At 35.3% G+C, this 20,392-nt stretch overlaps 1 protein-coding gene across 4 annotated transcripts in view; it reads right to left on the bottom strand.

Moving 5' to 3' along the window:
* Positions 1 to 14,761, bottom strand: part of LOC120344340 (uncharacterized) — a 79,077-nt gene extending 64,316 nt beyond the window's left edge. For all 4 annotated transcript variants that reach the window (XM_078116181.1, XM_078116196.1, XM_078116186.1 and 1 more), the window contains exons 1-4: positions 14,474 to 14,761; positions 13,793 to 13,972; positions 11,430 to 11,585; positions 10,602 to 10,796 (exon numbers count right to left, since the gene is read on the bottom strand). In XM_078116181.1, coding sequence (XP_077972307.1) covers positions 10,602 to 10,796; positions 11,430 to 11,585; positions 13,793 to 13,972; positions 14,474 to 14,626 — 684 coding nt within the window. In that variant the 5' untranslated portion in view covers positions 14,627 to 14,761. The remainder of the gene's footprint in view (positions 1 to 10,601; positions 10,797 to 11,429; positions 11,586 to 13,792; positions 13,973 to 14,473) is intronic.
* Positions 14,762 to 20,392: the final 5,631 nt, after the last annotated feature.

The following is a 20,392-nucleotide window of genomic DNA, read 5'->3' as shown; positions in this document are numbered from 1 at the left end:
TACAATCTCGAACATTGTTCCAGATTAAAATTGGCAGGGTAATGTCGAACCGCAAGGATTCCAACCCCTACAAAAAAATAGAACGGTGTATAGTATGTGGGAAAATGTAAAACACGGGAAAATGCAAATTCTATAAAAATGATGATATTGACTATCCAGATTGTAAAAATTATCTTCTTTTTATACATCATCACATATTCTCATATAGTGTCGCGAATCGCCTTCAAGCTAAAATCCGCGGACAACATTTTTATTGCCCACACAGGCGTCAATATCAATATCAACAAGTACTTAAAGAGTGCTCATATGTGTATTGCGGTCTTCATCAATAAACAGAGTGCATTTAGCTGTCGTTTGGTTAATTAACAATATGCTTTTGATCCTGTTGTTATACTTAGCCTAACTAAGCCTTTTAAAACCGATCAATAATGCACTTAAATGGGGAAGTATAGAGAGTGCTTGAATGTATTTTAAAAGTTGTTATACACTGCGTGATTAGCGGAATAAATGATTTGCCCTTAACCGCTAAAACATCGCTAATGTTTTAAATGAATTGTGCGCTTTTACGAGGTTAACTTGTCCAATAATTGTGATTGTGATTCAATCCAAAATCTCGAATTGGGATTTAAACGAAATTCGAATTTACCTCCATTCGAAGAATATCTGACTTAAGACTAATATCATAATTGCTATTCTCTATTACAAAAATTTCATTTGCCAAGCTTTATGACAATTTCTAAGGGTTCAAACTTAACATATAAATCGATTTTTAGACTAGAATAGCTTTAAATCATGTTGATGGGAATATTAAGCATAAACGTGCATGTTTCCAATTCTGTAATAATAGAGGAGACATGGACTAAGTATGTATCGGTAAACAATAAACATGCAAATTATCCCTCAAGAAAAGAGCAATAAAAAGCTCAACTATTCCCATACCCGACATCGACTGGTAATCGCCATATGATTAATGTGTCTTATCGGCTTTCCTTACCCCCGTGTGAAAAATGAAAAATATTGTCCTATCCCTAATGTAAAACCGAATTTTATTGTTGAATGGGTGCTCCCGAAGTATGCGAACCAAGATGGCGGTCATCGGAACGTAACATGGGTAACAGGTTAGGGTTAGGCGATAGTTTTTTTCCAATTTTCCTTATTATAGTCAGTCCTATTATCAGTTCGAAGACTAGCCAAGAGCCTCCCGTAGTATTTATACCTAAAATTATGGCCTAACCCTAACCTAGTACACATATTACATTCCGATGTCCGCCATCTTGGTTCGCATACTTCGGGAGCCCCCTTGAATGTCTAAACTCAAATAAATCATTTAATACCATATCAACATTAATTTAAAAGTTTACGTACTTTTTAATAACAATTTTAATTTATAAAGGCAGATTGGATTCGCAGACGACAATAAATCAATAAAATCATGATTAAAACATTTTAAATCCCCAGACCGAGCGTTGAAAGACTTGGAAAGGTTGCAAAACATTGATTTTTAACCACAAAAGTACAGATCAAATCCCGAGTGGATTAATAGGATTTATAACACAAATAGTCAGCCAAGTTTTTCTCATACGTTTTCATACGCTCATCGATCGCTCGGAACAAGGCCCTGCCAAGAACCCACGTAAGAAGCTACTATTCATTCGGAAAGACCAATATCTTCCTGGTTCCGCATTTCCTACCCAATCTATTACGCCAGAGGTCGGCAACCTAAGGCCCGCGGGACGGATCGGGTCCGCGACGCTTCGCTGAATTATAGTAACAAAACAGCTGTTTTAACGATTATATCCTACACGTAACAGAATTTATTGTAAGACACGTGTAGACTGAATTTAACTATAACTCGACAAATGGCAAAAAAACGCAGAAAAGTTGATGCTAAGTGCAAAGGGTTCAATGGCGCCGCAAATATTCAAATGGAATTTTCTAAGATGCAATGCAATGAGGAAATAAACCTATATTCTATTCGAGAGATGTATCACTGCTTGATTTTTACTATAAAAAGTATCATCCGTTCGGTTTTCAACTTTCTAAAAATATGTGCGGCCCGCCAATGACTTGCAAGTTGCAACCCTTAATTTTGGCCCGCGAACGACAAAAGGTTGCCGACCCCTGTATTACACTTTGGGTTTGGAGGCGAGGATGGGATTATACCGGAACCTACGATGACAACACAGTCAGGTCCAGCGCTTTCGCAACAAGGCCGTCGCAACTTCGTTCATTTCGTACAAGGCTATGTATTAGGATTTATAAACCACTACCTTGTCAATGGAATTCCCTGTGACGTGTTCCATTGCGCTGGCTATAAATATGGTTCTTATCTACAAGATCACCCACTAATATTAATATTAGCATTGGCACGTAATATTGCGGTTAAAATCAACTCCTCGAGTAAGGATCTGCGCTGGTAGCGGCCACTCATAATTGTTTCAATTAAAATATTGATCGAATATTGCAATTTCCAAAATGATTGTAGAACTGTGGTTTTTACCCTTCTATGGCTCGTGGCCTCCTTCCGGAGGGTTCCACCACTAATGGCCCTCTGTTTATAATTCCAGTTGTATTTATAGTGTTATTTTGATTGGTAGATTCCAAACCCCATTGTGTTCAAACAATTCATGCTCAACAAAGTGGAAAACTCTGTGAAATAACTTTAACAAGAAATAAAATTAGGAAGAAAGGTTTTTTTTCTTGTAGTGAAAGGTAAAATCAGTTCTGCGCCGAGCATTGCGGCCCCCTTTGACTGCTCTGTGGCCCATTTGGCGGGCTACGGCCCCCCGGCTGGGAAGGATTCCCATTTCGATATCAGGTGAGTTTTGTTATTTTAAAACTTGAAGCTTCCGGGTGTTTTCCGAGAGAACGTTGGTCTTTTGTCAAACATTTTACAAAATCAACACTGAGAATATCAACACTTCTCTTTTTAAAGTAGAAATAAGGACGACTGATGAATGAATACGACACTCATTAGGGTAAACAAACATAGCCCCGTGTACAATGATCCCGAAAAAAACTGGCGATGACAAACTGCTAGTCAACACCTCTATTTACAAGTGTATTGTTGAGACAAATGTCCCATTTTATCGCCAAATACGAACAAAAGATACTCGGTCGATTATTTCCCACCTCGCAGAAAAAGAAATTTAATAAGCCGGAAGTGCCCATCTCGTTGGTACGCTCTATTCTTTTTCCCTAGATTTCACTTGGAGAGAATACTCATGTTTCATTAATTTCACCGCGAAGTGAATTCCGTATGTCAATGCAAACCATATTAATATAGTTTTATAAAAATCCTAATACACAGAATATAATCAAATTATTTTAATTACCCCAAAGTACCATGCTTTGAAATCCTTTCCTGTGGCGAAAAATGTTTCAATCCAAGGAACTCCAAGAAACTTTTTTGAATGGTTTTTAATACAGAACTGCATAATATGCGCCACTTCCATCTGTATGTTCTATTATTTGTTAGTCATTTTTTGATAGGTTTTATTTAGAGGGAAAACTTATGGGCCTCATTAATTATAATGTGAATCCTGCTTAATATTTACCTTACTTGATTGACCAAAAGCGCTATGAATTGCGGGTCGCGCCCCGCAAAGGGGAGTAGACAAGTCTTTTGAGGGGGCAACTAATTGAAAATTAAAATATTTGTCAGATTTGATCTTCCCTCGCCTTTATTTTGGATATTTACGTTCCATCCACGTATTTTCAACGTGTTTTTCGTATAGAACATACTTTCCTTATTATCTGTTATTTGTAGCTTATCGTTAGCGAGTCATTTTTGAGGTGGGGCCCGAAACTTGACAAATTCTAAAAAGGGGGGGGGGGGGTTAAAAAGTTGAAAAAACACTGTATTGATGTTGCCCCGAAGTTTATTGAAGTTTATTGTTATTGTCCCAGTTCTTGATGTATTGAGATTTACTAATTTGAAGACCCAACATTGGTATTAGTATCTACCGTTGCCCAGAACGTATATACACTATTTTGATCACCCGAAACACAATACTTCAAATTATTTTCCTGCGGCGCGAATTTTTCCCGCACAGGGGAAACGTCAAGTATTCCTTGAAAGGCATTTAAGCGAAACCCAATCAAATAATCCATTGAGATTCCAGACTTCCCAATTAACATCTGTGACGACAAACAAATCGATTTTCCGATATTTCCCGCGATAAATCGATTAAATTTCCGGTCATGGCTGTATTTATTCACATCCAAGTAAACAGTGGGAAATAAAGTTTTATAAAACGATTCCGAACTTTGATTTCAAGGAGCATGCCATAAATATGTAATGAGCTGATATTTATTAAAAAAATAAATTTGACGGCATACTTTGAAGAGAATTCCTAGACCTCATTCGTTTAAACTTCATTTGACGTTTTACCATCTTCCCTGAATTTCCATTCTGCGTGTTTGTGTATTGTCATTTTTGAACAATAGCGGAGTCCAAAATCAATTATCTCATTTATCTTATAATAGTTACAATGCGCTGTGTTGCTATTCATAGTTATTAAACGTTCTGCGCATTGAGAGCAGTATTTTCCAATTCAAACTCATTTAATTTATTAATTAAATAGTCTTACTGCACACTGACACAAATATATTTCTGTAACGTTTCGTCTGACCAAGGTCAAACTTCCTCAGACATACTTATTTCTTGTAGAAACCCAATCGATAGCACACATCATTTGATTTATATCGAATCCAGTGCGCTATCTGTTCAACATGGCCTAATTTATAAAAATATTCGAAATTCTAGAATATCACTATTTAATGTACTTGGAATAATGAATTATCGGATTATGAATAACTGGAATCTTTGAGGGTATATTTATAGGAGAATTTGGATACCTCATTTGAAATTTTGACAACTTTCCTGGATATCCACCCAGCGTGTTTGCCCTGTGTTTTGTTTTTCATCTTTCACATCATGACGGAATTCAAAATAAACTATCGGTACTCCCGAAGTATGTGAACCAACATGGCGGACACCGGAACGTAGAATGTGTACCAGGTTAGGGATAGGCCATAATCCTATTCCAACTTTCCCCAACCTCGTACACATACTACGTTCCCGTGTCCGCCATCTTGGTTCACATACTTCGGGAGTACCAAATTATCTTATCTTTCAGCAGATACATTGTGTTAGGTTGCTATCCACAAAAGTAACTATTATTGTCATGCATTTGCAAATTCAAATCATTAAATATACGTTGATTCCTACAAAACATAACCTACGGTAATTCAGAGTATATTCGATATTACACATTCAGAAATATAATTTTAAAGTATTTAGTAAAGAATAGTGAGTTATCAAATTTTGACATTTAAAATTCCACTAAAAGTAACAACTAACGTTGAACAAGTTTACAACACTCGAATGTAATTTCTCCTGATCAAGATCAAATAATTAAAACACATAAGAGGTTCAAACACTCGTGTTGGTCGTGCACTTGAAAGCACTTCACGAAAAAATGTCATTTATATCAACGGGAAAAAGTAATGACTGGCTGCCGATATGGAGGCCTAATATCCCTCGAAGTCCAGTCAACCAATATTATAAACCTACTGTCTATATCGCAGCCCAATGGCCTTATACAAAGAAAACCATTCAAATGCCGATTGAGACCATATATCCATCCATATTCCTAACCTGCGGTCGGACCTCCTGAAGTATGAACACCAAGATGGCGCACAACCTGAACTCAGGTTGTGTACCAGGTTAGGGTTCAGGTTGTGCGACATCTTGGTGCGCATACTTCAGGAGTACCCTGCGGTCTATATGGTAGCCAAATAGCCCTAAAATGGTGGCTGTGGCCATACATCCATAATTATCTGTTCCTAATCATCGAATATGAAACGACTTGATAGAAATGGCCATAACCGGATAGTTCTAGTATTCTAGAATTCTGAATTACCTCGGAATTCGTATATCGGGATGTTTGTTCCAGATATCTGGATTTTTAAACGAACTTGTTAACGCACATCGTTAAATACAATATTTTCGTCTATTACAGGCGGATTGATTTTTATGGTATAAATCAGGGCTACTTACTCAACTATTTTTATCGAAGGTCCGCAAACAAAACTTCAAAATTATTTGGGTCCGGTCTTTCCAGAAATGATATTTCGGCATCCTTAAACGCGCACTTCCTCGACCGACTAATGATTAGTAGCAAATTAAAAGTGTTTATTATGGTGTTATAGTTCTTTTCGTATACATTCAAAACTATGAAAGTCCATTTTATAACAGGAAATTCAAAAAGTGGGGCTAATGATTCAAAATAAATAATTAGGTGCGTTCCAAATCCAATACTCGAATAGTCCGGATTCGGACCGCGGTCCGCCAGTTGAGTAGCCCTGGTATAAATAATCAAAATAAACAAATTTAATTCTTTGACCCGGAAATGCCCCGATTCATTGCTATACTTATCAATATATATCAATACCGCCAAAAACGTGTTTAAATAATCGTACTTCGACTATTTATTCTTCAGAGCAAATAACTTTCGAATAATAAAGTTTATGGAAATTGTATCCAATTTACGATTGAATTATTTGGTTAGGGCCATGTTTGAAATATAGAAAATCGGTAGATAATATCAACGGACCATATAAGGGGTTCATAAGTTATTTTACGTTACATTAAGCTTTAAAGTAACGACACAATGGTATGTTTAAGATTGCCTATTGTGACGAACAAACGGTATTTTTACAATGGGTGGTTTTAATACTAAAGCAAATATACAAGAGCGATTAGTATGGATACTGTAACGACAGCAATGTGTGATATTTTTGAATTTTTGAAAACTGGTATCATTGGATAAACTTTTGGCATAATTTTTTTTTTATCTAGTGGGCATATTCACAATAAACGTATAAAAGCGATTCAAAAACCAAATTATGTCGACATATTATAAAATATTGCAAGTGTAAGCCAATACGTACGCAGGGGGCATTCTTATATTGAGTGAGAATGATTGATTACAAATTAAATACTGTAAACGGACCACTCGGAGTATCACACACACAGGGATGCTTATCACTACGAAACTATACGGCCGAAAGTCAACAATGTTATTTATGGGGAAGAAAGATTAGGGATTGTTTAAAGCCTTCAGTTTAAACAAACTCGAAATTATGAAGGCTATCCAAAAATTCGCGTATTTTTCTGAATTTAGAAAACTGAAATTTCATTTTTTTTTCTATATGATTTGATTTGTCCATTTATTTTTAATCGATTAAATGTACATCAGAATTTTTTTTCACGGGTTTATGGGGTCTTCATGTGAATATGCAGTTTAAACACCGTATGAATTTTTTAAGGTAAATAAAGATTAATATATCAAATTCCCTCAAAAATAGAACCATTCAAAATACCCGAAATAGAAAGTAATAGCATGTAAGAGTTGTAGAATACCAAACTATTAGGGGTGCTCCCGAAGTATGCGAACCAAGATGGCGGACATCGGAACGTAACATGGGTAACAGGTTAGGGTTAGGCGATAATTTTTTTCCAATTTTCCTTATTTTAGTCCTATTATCAGTTCGAAGACTAGCCAAGAGCCTCCCGTAGTATTTATATCTAAAATTATGGCCTAACCCTAACCTAGTACACATATTACATTCCGATGTCCGCCATCTTGGTTCGCATACTTCGGGAGCCCCCTATTAGGTCCATTGTGTGTAAAAAACGATATTTGTCACTTTGGGTAATTTATTTTGAAATGGTGTTTTTATGAACAGTATCGTTCAAGTATGGACACCATGAACCTTTCGTTAGTTATCTGTCAATCAATTTTGATTCAGCGCTGATCAAACAGACGGGCATCGATTAATAAAATCTATAGATAAATCGCAGATAAACAATAAGGCGTTTGCAAACAAATGCTACAAAACTTAGACAGTATTATTGCCCAAGGCATAATGTTGCTACTACGATATCTCTACAGGTCTACAGTTAAGCATATCAATATCAAAATAGCAAAAACAAAGTCTTTTATCGGTGGCTTGGATTACAGGATTAGCGTAACAAAATAAATATACATGATGCACATCGATGATTTCGAAGGCCTGATAAAAGACGGCCATGTTTGGTTTATCAATTATTTTATCGTACATTATGCTGAAACAAACTTATACTTATGGTCATATTGAGTGGTGCAGATGCCTTGCATCGCAATTTCACAAATTTTATTCTATAACATTTTGTTTGACCAAGGTCAGGTTTCGTCAGACAAGAGATAGTTTACAACAATCATAAAAAAAAGAATATCCAGATGGTTTAAATGTCAATTTTAATTTGGAAGTAATACACTTCCAAACTTAACTAGGATATAAATTTAGTGTGACACGAGGCAATGACGGGCATGGCTATAAGTTCAATAAAAAATATCCAAGAATCGCAAAATATCTCGCTCGTCAAATATGACGAACCTGGTAGATTGTAGTTATTGATGAATATTTTAACCAATTTTGATTTAAAATTAAACAGCCTGCAAATTCGTAATCAATGGATTTTTCGGACTATTTCCGACTGGCGAATTTAACCTTAACGTAAGGGTTAGAATTACCATGTATCTTTGAGTAAACTCTGCCAAAAATATTTACAACCGTTATCTTTCGGTATTACCCCTTACAAACAGTGCAAATGAGGTTATTTTGATGATTGTCCGTCGCTGAAGACGAACTGTCGTTTCTCAATATTACGTCATAATGCATAGCTAACAAGGGTGAACGACAGTCATGCGGAAATCTGATAATCTTGCGCACACAGTTCAATGAGTCCGATTATAGATAATGATTATGTAGGGTTACTTCGAGACATTCGGAGAATATCATTCAGCGCTTTACATATAAAATCATACCAGAAACTTGGAGAGATTTGTGTATATTCCTGAATTACAGTGAATCAGTGATATTGAAAACTTTCGGTATTGAAGGAGATACGATTAAGATAACTTTAAAACTAAGTTTGACAAACTATCTGCATAAATAAAAATACATATAAAACCTTGTTAAAAAGGATTTTCATGCTTATAAAGAAAAAACAAAGTCGATAAGACACTGTCATGTCGATGAGACAATTATTTAGTTACCGACATAGCCAGGTAACCGGAATTGATAGAGGCCATATGTCGTCCTAAGCTGCCATATTAGTTCTCCTCCTCGCCCTGGGATGACTAAAAATCGTATTCTATAAAACGGTTAACGGATAATATGCGAACCTTGGTGTCTGACGAAATTACCGGTCCAGTTGTCTGACGAAATTACCGGTCCAGTTTGGCTAGTGAAACCGTGTTTTTAACTTAAAACTACACCCATAAAGACGAAAATGAGAGACTGTTAGTTTAATAGTCTACAGTTTAAAATAATTTTTAGAAATTCGAGTTTGCGTGGTTCTTGTTTAAAACGGTTTGCAAACAGATCAAGGAATTCTTTCCCGAAGGTATCTATTGCGCCATTATTAGCAGACGACCCAAGGTATGTATCTATATTGTTGTTTTGGAAACATTGTGATGAAACAATTGTTGTTTTAAATTAACCTTTTCAAGCCTTATCACTCAACTTGTTTTGCTTAAAAGTTCAGCAAACAAAGCACAAAAGTGTGACAATAGGTTAAGAAAGATCAAAAATCTTAAAAACACAGAGTTCGCCAGGATAGAACAATAAAGGTCTCGCGTTTTCGCGGACTATAAAAGCAGTTATGAATAGAGAGGGGATACTGTTCCTATTCCTGAGTTAGACAAAAGATAAGCGCAACAATGAGAAACTCTTTAAGCCAATTACCCAGTACTTAGAACTATGATATGAGTACATTGTGTCAGTCATTTATGGAATACTACAAATACTTTATTGACAAATCATTGGATATGAAAAGCCTATCCTGACTGGACATACAGTATAGAAATGAACATTGATTTTGTTCAAACAAAATTCAAAATATTGCTATTTAAGGATTCGGATATCAAAAATACAACATTTCATAAAAAACGCATTCAATATCGTTTGAGTAAAAATTGTTGCATGAAATCAAATTTTATGCATATATCATAACATATTCTGAAAATAAAATTTACAAAATCTCTTTACACTATCCGAACATCGGAATTAGAGACAGATTATTTCTTGCTTAAAATTCCTAAACTTTCCAATCTTAATCTTTATGCTAAATTTATGATAGAATTGTGAATAGAATAGGCATATATATAATAAGGTGTATTGTCCTATTATGTACTTTTATTAAAATACCAAAAACGCATATAATGCTATTTGATTTAAAATAATGTTTTAATGAGACATTTCTAAATATACCTATTGAGTAAAAATAACTTCCATATATAACTTCTATTATATTTCGACGAAATTTCCACAAATCCTATTATGTTCATACAATTTATGCTCAACAAAGTGAAAACGCCCTGTGGAATACCTTTATCGAGCAATGAAACTTGTAGAATAGGGAATTCCTTGTGAAGGGAAAGGCAAAAACAGTTCTAAGACTAGCACTGAGGTCCCCCTCCAACTGCTCTGTGACCCCTTCAGGGGGCCATGGGCGGGAACCTCTGCTCTATGCTTTTAACCAAACTCACCATTTCATCCAAGCTCTTGAAATCACAGGCTACTTTCTGTTTAGGGGGTTCCCGGATTATTTCCTCCTCCTGTTCCTCACACTCCTCCTCACTCTGTTCATCCCTCAAATCTTGCTCAATCTCCTCGTCGATTTCCTCTTCCATTTGAATCAAAACCGGAGCCGGTACGCCGAACTTTGACCCCCGTCGTGCAACCTTGAATAATGAATTATTTTGTTTGATGAGAAAGCCCATTCCCATATTTTGCTCTGAATGAGCAGATTGCAAAACGCAGGAAAAGGTTGGACAATGAGTAGCTAAGATAAATTTGAGTCAAAGAGATCGCAACGGTCGGTTTCCGTTTACATTCTACATTCTACCCCCAATATAATTTCATGGACAGGAAGCTAATCAGGCTGTAAGGACTTGCAATTGCCCAAAACTTATTTTCGGAGTACCGGTACTTCATTTTAAAAGACCATGAAGTAAACTACTAAGATGTAAATTGTATATTCAGTATTCCATATTCTAACTGAATTATTATTTTAGAATGTATTCAAAGGTGTTCATCACTAGTTTAAGTTTATTATGTTAAACATCCCTAATAAAGAAACATTATCTTCCCAATAAAATTTTATAGGAAGCAAGGAAAACGCTTCTTATGATAAATATGAAAAATATATTCGAATCTCATGAAAAAATGAGTGGATTACACACATCAAGAAAACACAAAATGAAATTAATATTATTTTTTCTCAAGAGACATTATTTCCCTTATAATATTTCAGTAGAAAAAGCAAAATATGAAAATATAATAAAACCTTATGAAAAAATGAATGAATAACACACCTCAAGTAAACACAATATGAAATTCTTTTCATTTTTCCTCAAGATCAAATCATTGGACTCAAACATGACGGCTTCAGCGATCCTAAGTTCCTTTCTGCACCAACCAATGAAGTTGGCAACGTTATCTCGGGCAAAGAAGGTACTTGCATGACGACCCTGTGAAAAAATTGTTTTTTTTTTTTCATTTAAAATTTTCGAATTTCAAGGTATTTTGCCCTATACCAGGGGTGAGCAAGGTTTTTGGATCAGGGGCCTTCACTGGCGGGCCATGTAAGTGTGACGTTAAAAGTAACATTTTATGAACAATATTTACAGTGTTACAAAGCAAAGGTGGTAAACAATAGGCCTTGTGCCAAAACTAAATTTAACCACAATCAACAAATTCCTTGATATTTATTTTCAGCTAGAACATCAAAAATTGGTTTTAGTTTGGTTGTAGCATCATCATGAAGGCCAGATTGAATTACCCAACGAGCCGTACTTTGCCCATGTCTGCTCTGTACGCTTCAGTAAGTTAACATATTAACTCAGAGGTAAAGAAAACTCATCTCTGAGCAAAGTTGCCAAGAGTCTAAATACCAAGAATTATGTCCTTAATTTAGGGCAGGGGTTCCCAAGCTTTTTTTAGGACGACCCCAAAGACAACTTTCAAGTGTCCAGTGCGACCCCAGGTCAATATATATATTTGACTTTTGAGTTTGGTCATGTGGTGATATTAAGTAAAATAAGCTAAAACCAAACAGTGATGTCACAATAAGCACTTACATTCTCTATAGCATAAGCATAGAGCGATGCCTATGGGCCTGTTTTACAGTAAGCCATGGTACAAGCTGCTAAATTTAACATAATTTATCAAATCTTAGATGTTTTGTACATCCATACTTGACCATAACTCAGCGACCCCACCGACCCCATGACTTGTTTGCGACCCTACCTACTTATCACTCCGACCCAATTTGGGGTCGTGACCCCTGGTTTGGGAACCCCTGATTTAGGGTTATGGGGCCCGTAAAAAAATTTTCTTTCAAGTAACTAGTACCCTTTTTTTCAATTTTCTGCTGCAATAAGACCAAGGGGTAAAAAACAAGCAAACCTATTTGAACCCTCCCTCATTAATCATTCCAAAAAGACCATTACTATAACAATCAAAAACGAGATGCTATCCATCAACAGAACTATTGTTGATACTAGCACAGTGTTTCCCACACGGGGGGGACGACGAGAATTTGTTGAGGGGGCATGAATCTAATTAAAAAATAAATAAAATATTTGTTATATTTTGCCCGCCCCATTTTGGGTATTCACATTCACTTATTTTGTAAACGTATTTTCAACGTGTTTTTTTGAATAAAACATACTTTCACGTTACTATCTGTTATTTGTTGCCCACTGTTAGCTATTTATTTTTGATGTGGGGCACAAGAATTGACAAATTATAAAAAATGGAGCGGCTTAAAAAGTTTAAAAACCACTGTACTAGCACATAAAAAAATTTGCATCTTATGCTCGTTTAAATTGGGTTCAAAAATAACCTTTAAATTAGAATTCCATCTAAGTTCCTTGGACTCCCATGCCCTTCATAGCATTCCCAATACAAATGAAATCAATACAGCAATCAGATTAAAATGGATAATCTATACTAACAAACATAATTAGTAAAAACATATCAATGAAGGTCAAAGACATTTTCGACAGAAATAATATAAGAAAGGGTTTACATTTCTGTAACAGGGAGAGTAAAGTCAATAAGGTGGATAAATCAAACAATGAAACAATAGCAATATGCAAATATGATTATGATTTTAAAAATTTTCCTGGGGTGGGAGACAATAAAACAAATTATTTCTGAAATTAAAAATTGATATTATACTATTAAACTATTTTATAACATATTCAAATATTTCATGTGCTTTATAGTTTTTTTTTTTTTTTTTAAATCCTGATCCATCCCACTTTCAGTCCATTTATCTGGAAAAAGCTTGAGTTGCCCTGTCAAGGTCACAGTATAAAGCCAGAATGGGCAAGTTTTAGGACTCGGGGCCAACAATTTTGCCTATCTAGACTGACGGGCCATGTGAGTTTGATGTAAAAAGTTACATTTTATGAAAAATATTTACAGTGTTACAAAAGTAAAGTGGAAATCAATAAGCATTGTCAAAAAACAAAATTCAATCGCAATTTTGACAAATTCATTGGACTATTTTTCAGCTGAAACATCAAAATTTGGTTTAGTTTGGCTGTGGCAGCATCATGCGGACCAGATCGAATTACGCAACGGGTCGGATTTTGCCCATGCCAGGTATAAATACTTCAGATCCAAATCAAATAAATTCAAACTAATCATAATGTAAACAAATACATACCGGATTATAGTGCACAGTTTTGGATGGTAAGATTATTCGGTCAAGTATGGGATCCCCACGATGCAGGACTCGAAATTCATTGGCTTTTTCATTGACACTGTTTGCATGTTCACAAAGCAGATTTCCATCTTGTAAAAATTCAATGAAGTTATCGACATAAATGTTGACTTGGTAAAGTTCCTGTGGAAATTAAAAATTAGGTTAAGAGCCAAAATGAAGGCAATCCAGTAGTGTGTGTACCAATATGGAGGTAACTAATTTTGTTCGCCTATTTCACATCAAATTGTAAAATGTAAAGGGACGGAAACCTATTCACTTGGGTAATACAGACAGTCCCCGAACTCGTAATAGATTTAATATAAGGAAAATCGGCATGAAATTATGCCCTAACCCTAACCTGGTACACATACTACGAGAGTATCGTATTTTGTATTATAAACATGCATAGGCTAATTGTTTTTGTCTTATAAAAATTTTTAATGGAAAAAGAGTTTTCTTCAGCTCACCAAATAATCAAATTTATTCCACAGAATGGAAAATGATATGCTTACCCTATTATTCCCCATTTCAAAGAAATATCTTGATGGCATAATGGTTTTTCGTTCACTAAATTACTAAATCCATACACAATAAACAATAAAACAAAAGGATATGATATTTTTGATTACAAAACCAAAATACCTTAAACCATTCGGCCAAATCCTCTTTCATAGCATAAAGATATTCCTCATTCGTGTTGTACGGTCGTACGCTTTGATTCGCAGCGGAACTTATAAATTTCTGCAATTCTTCCTCTCCCGGAACAAACCTATACATTCCTTCAGGTAACGCCATTCTTTCTTTTTACTTTGAATTGTTATTCCCAATAAATTCACTCATGTGTTGCGTCCCTGTATCTCCAAGTCATGATAAATGTAAACCATTAATAAGCATTAATTTGGTTTCTACTGCACTTACAGTAACTTAAATAACGAACCTAAAAATAGTTAGTTTACTTTGGTTCAATTTGGCATCAGTATGAAATGGCAGCATTGATACCACACTGTTTAAATACAACTATTCCGACTAACCACGCTTCCTTGATTACTGTGGCAAAGAAATTTTTCGAATTGACTTTCTTGTTCTTGTGATAAGGACTAATGTTCTAATATAGCTATGAGTACTCTATATCAGGAGTGGCCAACATGTCGATCGCGATCGACCGGTCGATCACCACGTCTCAAGTAGCCTCTGATGTTAGTGAATTTAATAACATAGCTAAAAAATTGCCCTGATCCAGATTGATGCAGAGCGTGTGGTATGTTTTAAAACAGGACGAATACATTACCGCACATGCGCAAAATATGATATACACATACATCATTTGTGTCTGGGCAAGCTCGATAAAGCATATGTGATAAATTTTATTTGCAACAGTAGCAATGGCATCACAATGCCCAATTTTTTTTTTTTGAAAATTTTAGTCGATTGTGGTTGAAAGCAAGTTGGCCACCCCTTCTCTATATCATAGATTCTCATAGTTCTTCATACGGAGGGCTCCGCGATATAATCATAGAGAATCAAAAAGCTATTCGTCCACTAATCAAAACAATTTGAAATTTAATGAATTTGTGTTTTGTCCATGACAGTAAAAAGATTCTTTTAATAACCATTGAATCGTGAAATAGCGGCATTTGTACACCCTCATTATTATAGGATTATTCCGGCAAATCATGGCTCATCGATTCCTGTGGGGAATAGTACTGAAATACAGGCTCATTTAACTAAGACAAATTATAAAACATTCCTCGGTTTCTTTTTTTTAGAAAAATTTGCTCATTGTAGGTTCACTTACACTATCTTTAAAGTAAAGAAGACTTATCATCTCTGAATTAAGTTACATGCGACATAATGATGCTGGTATGCAGGAGCTACTGAAACCATAGGGATTATCGTGGCACACACCAGTAAATTCAAGACTTGAAGTTAAAGTCAATAGTATCAAGACTTCATATTTACTGGTAGGAGTCATTATTTCAGTAGAATTATCTCAATCCAAATAATTTTACAATCTGAAATGTAGCCCTGTTCAATTGCAAAGCTATTTGGATATCCCCTAGGCAAGATTTTGATTAGAAACTTGCGATCTAGCTCTGAACAAACTTAGATAAAATAAAAATCTCATTCACTGATATTTCAAATTTCCAACAGATACAATCCCATCAAATGTCCACAATGAAAGAGAAATAAATCTAATCTGCCAGAATCAAAGCACTATATTTACAATTGAATAACTCTGACAATTCATATTTTAACATTAAATGATAAACAGTTATAAAGCATATGGCACTCATAAACTAAAAAATAAATATACTGTCAATTTTAATAAACTCTAGTTTTAAGAACAATCTAATACAAAACACCATATTGGAAGGCAATTAAGAGTAATTAATTAATTGTCACAACAGACTGGACCTCATTAAATATTCAGCAACATAGAGCACTGTCTATCTGAGTCTGATTAAAATCAATATTGTCCTAATTCATTGGATAAATTGAATATTATATGAACAATACACAGTAGAAAGCCCCATGTGGATTTGAGTTTTTGTTTGTTTATTCATTTATATTGTTAGGAAGAATCAATGCCCTAGATGGCATAATAAAGTTAATCCTATATTGTTTTATGTATGGGAGCATTGTTAGAATTCTTTTTGTTACAGGGCGGTTTCCTCCACTATTAAGGTCATACCTCTGAAACAAATTTTTTACTAGATACTAGTTAACCTAGTTGAGTTGATTCCCAGATCAAAGGAATAAGAAAGTTATACAATTATTAAATTGTGGAATATGTAACCTATAAATCTTTCTTAGTTTAGTTTGATTGAAGTTGAATATACGATCTACTACAACAGTACAAGGGTGCATATTGATGGGATGTTTCTAAATGTTGTTTTTCTGTCATTTCTACTTCCCTCAATCTAGTATATGGAAATCCTATCCCTAGCAATGTCAGACTGTAGCATGCTATCTGACTGTTATCATGCAAAAAACTTAAATTAAATGAACACTAACTCAAATCAATAATTTTAACCTCGTTTTGCATGCAGTAGAAACAATTTCTAATGTTTATGATAAATTTTTCAGTAACAAAATTCTGTTAAATCGCCTCAATTCAATGTCTTTTTCGCTCTGATTCGATTAGTTTAAATAAGCGCGCGGCGAAACACCACCGACCGCCACCGCAAACTGCTCACGAATGCGTAGTAGCGTCTTAGTTCTCAAGACAACCAATAATCCCACAAATTCAGAGCTTTTTAGCCCCATCTTCCGGATTTGAAATAATGTAGAACTTGAGGTTGAATTTTCATGTATAACTTATACGAGAGGAAATATCGATGAGACGACTTGAAGTACAGTAAAACTAAGTCTATTAATTTAGATAAAAAATCATTTTGAATTTTCCTAAAGCTGAACCAAAATCGTGTGAAAGTGTATTAGTCTTAACATTCGCATTCCGTGGAGAAAACTTATGCGCGTGAGGATAGCTAGACTCCACGACTTCCTCCACTATCGAGTCCATACATCAGAAAGAAATAACTTGCAAATTGATCTCATACCGACTCATGTACGGGCGAGAGGCCGTGGTTCGCCATGTGATCGCCTGTGTAAATATGCGAATCCTGTCCTATCCATTGAGAGACATAGAAATGGATGAAATAGTTCATAAGTCACAAAGGGTTATCAAACCCGCTCGTGTCATCCCTCACGAAATTTGAGTCTACAAAATCACAAATGTTTACCAGCAATAGATGACGCAAGGCGATGCTGAACCGGTTGGTTGAGCAAAGACTTATTCTGAGCCAAGGGCGTATAAACAAAATTGATGGCTAATTGATCGATATGGCATTTCCAGTTTAATAAACAAGAGCGCGATGCTCATATATATATTAACACGAGGCTAAAACGTACCACAAACTTCGCGACCAAGGCAAACGTAATCGACACCAAAGTGACTATAACATTATTTATAAACACTTTGATCGACACAAGGTTCGCAATTTTTTATGACGTTAACGCAAACAAAACGATTTCCCATAAAGCCTACGAATATTTTAGAAATGAATGAAAGTAATAGCTTTTTAGCGAAAAATTCAATCCTTGACCACTGAAAACAAGAGCGATTTTTTTACAGAAGAAGAAATATAATGCTAACAACAAGATCTACAATAACAAAATAATAACAAAATGATCCATAGGCCCATTTCGTGTCCGAATATTAAGAATCACTCCTAAAAGTTTGTGAAGAGGCGATTTTTCAAACTATATATGGCAACGGTTGGCAAACCGGTGTAAATGCTGCTCGCCGGAGTTTTTGTGCGCTCTTCTTACTGACAATATTTATATATTATCCAAATTAAACTAAGAGAAACTGTAGCGTAACAGGTTTTTTCATTTCCTTAAGCAGCTAGAAGGATATATACTTTGCAATATTGTTATTATATGTTTATGTAAAGTCCTTTTCAGCTTACGGTATTCTAATATACATAATTAATTTCAAAAATTGTGACTCGCTGCATGCGGCTCTTATATATACTAAAAAATGGGGGCTCCCGAAGTATGCGAACCAAGATGGCGGACATCGGAATGTAATATGTGTACTAGGTTAGGGTTAGGCCACAATTTTAGGTATAAATACTACGAGAGGCTCTTGGCTAGTCTTCGAACTGATAATAGGACTAAAATAGGGAAAATTGGAAAAATATTATCGCCTAACCCTAACCTGTTACCCATGTTACGTTCCGATGTCCGCCATCTTGGTTCGCATACTTCGGGAGCACCAAAAAATGTTGTCCACTCCTGATATATGGTCCCTATTATCTTTAGGATGCTCTACTCTATGTCTAACAACTCAGTTTATTGATATCAGTTCGCAATGTTTTTCAGTACTGTCACTGACTTGTGTTTGATGAGCATATGTCACTAGGGAACCTTAATTACTAATGCTAAAGAGGTAATACATATATCAGTTAAGTAGACTAGGAATAAAAAAGGGTTATATTTGGGTTGTAATTGAAAGAATGGAATTTGCTTAATCTATTTTTTTTTTATCAGTGAGGTCTATACCTATAACATTACCAACCTACACCCCTCACGACGTGATGTGCGAGTTTTCTTGAGATCTGTTGTACGAATCCCTCTCCCTCAATGCAAAATTGTGAGATTCGAACAAAACATCCCCCCACGTTTTAAAATAGCAAACTTGTAATTATCCAGTTGGGGTTAGGAATGATATTTCTAATTTGCAACCCCAACCGTAACTGAACAATTACTATTTTTTTTATTTTTAGCGTTGAAATCAAACATTTCGAAGTCTCGCGGAACCCCCGTACACTATAAACTTATTATGAAATCTTTTTTTTTTTTTTTTAAATTTAAATCCATTGCCAATTTGGATTTATGAATATGATAGTTTTGGTTCAATCAAATAAAATATTTCAATTTAGAAACCCAATTTTCCAAGTAATTTAGATGATATTACAATACTTATTGTTTACGAAATCAGGACAGCAACATAACCTAACGAAACCTAACGAAAGGTTCAAAGCGTACAGCCTTTAATTTAGAAGGTTCTGAGAAATAAAGTGGTACGTGTTCACTTGCGTTAAGGTTAGGCCATAATTTTAGGTACAATTACTACGAGAGGCACTTGTCTAGTCTTCGAACTCATAGTAGGACTAAAATAAGGGAAATTGGAATAAAATTATGGTCTAACCCTAACCTGTTACCCATGCTACGTTTCGATGTCCGCCATCTTGGTTCGCATACTTCAGGAGCACCGTTTTTTCTTTAGGGGGGGGGGGGGGGGGGTCTCCTTCATCGTTATTCTTTTACCGAACGTGAAATAATTTTACAATTAGACCAATTTTTCCGATTTATCGTCAATATTAATATTCTGCACAATTCCCAGGATATGTTCAGCGCTTGAACATGTTATCAACATGAGCCTGGGAATAAAATCATTTTTATAACAAACTTCACTCGGATTATTCATGACACGGTCTTTTGACATTTGAAATTCCAAAAAAGACTTACGATACGATTAATAACCAAGCCATATTTCTTCTCCAACGGAAAAAATATTAAATCCTATTCTGCTTATAACTAACAACTTCCTAGCACAGGGGGTGTGTAACGTGTGGCCCGCCGAGCCATTTACTGTGGCCCTTTTCAAACACTAGATTTTTCCATAAGGTATAATATCCTATTCCTACAGTTTATATTTAAAAAAGCGCTCACATGGGTGAATTTGTTATAGGGCCCATCAAAATGTTAAACAACCCTGTTCAAGCATATGTAAATACGGAAAACGATTCATTCCTTATTTTCGAAAAAAGGATTTTTCCCAACTATAACTTATCAAAACAGCACATCTCCTTTCTGATAAAGCAGACATGCGCATCCAAGGGTCCCATAGAAAAAGATTGTGCGGCTCACAAAAAAGTGCCAATTTTGAATTGCGTGTGCCCGCGAAACGAGTTTCCAATTTTGTTTTTTAATCTGGTACATCAGAGTAATTCCAATCCTTTTCCGTTGCAAAGCCTATACCTGAGTCCAATT

This window comes from Styela clava, chromosome 1 (genome assembly GCF_964204865.1).
Source record: "Styela clava chromosome 1, kaStyClav1.hap1.2, whole genome shotgun sequence".
NCBI classification, from domain to species: Eukaryota; Metazoa; Chordata; class Ascidiacea; order Stolidobranchia; family Styelidae; genus Styela; species Styela clava.
This window is presented reverse-complemented; position numbering and strand designations above follow the sequence as displayed.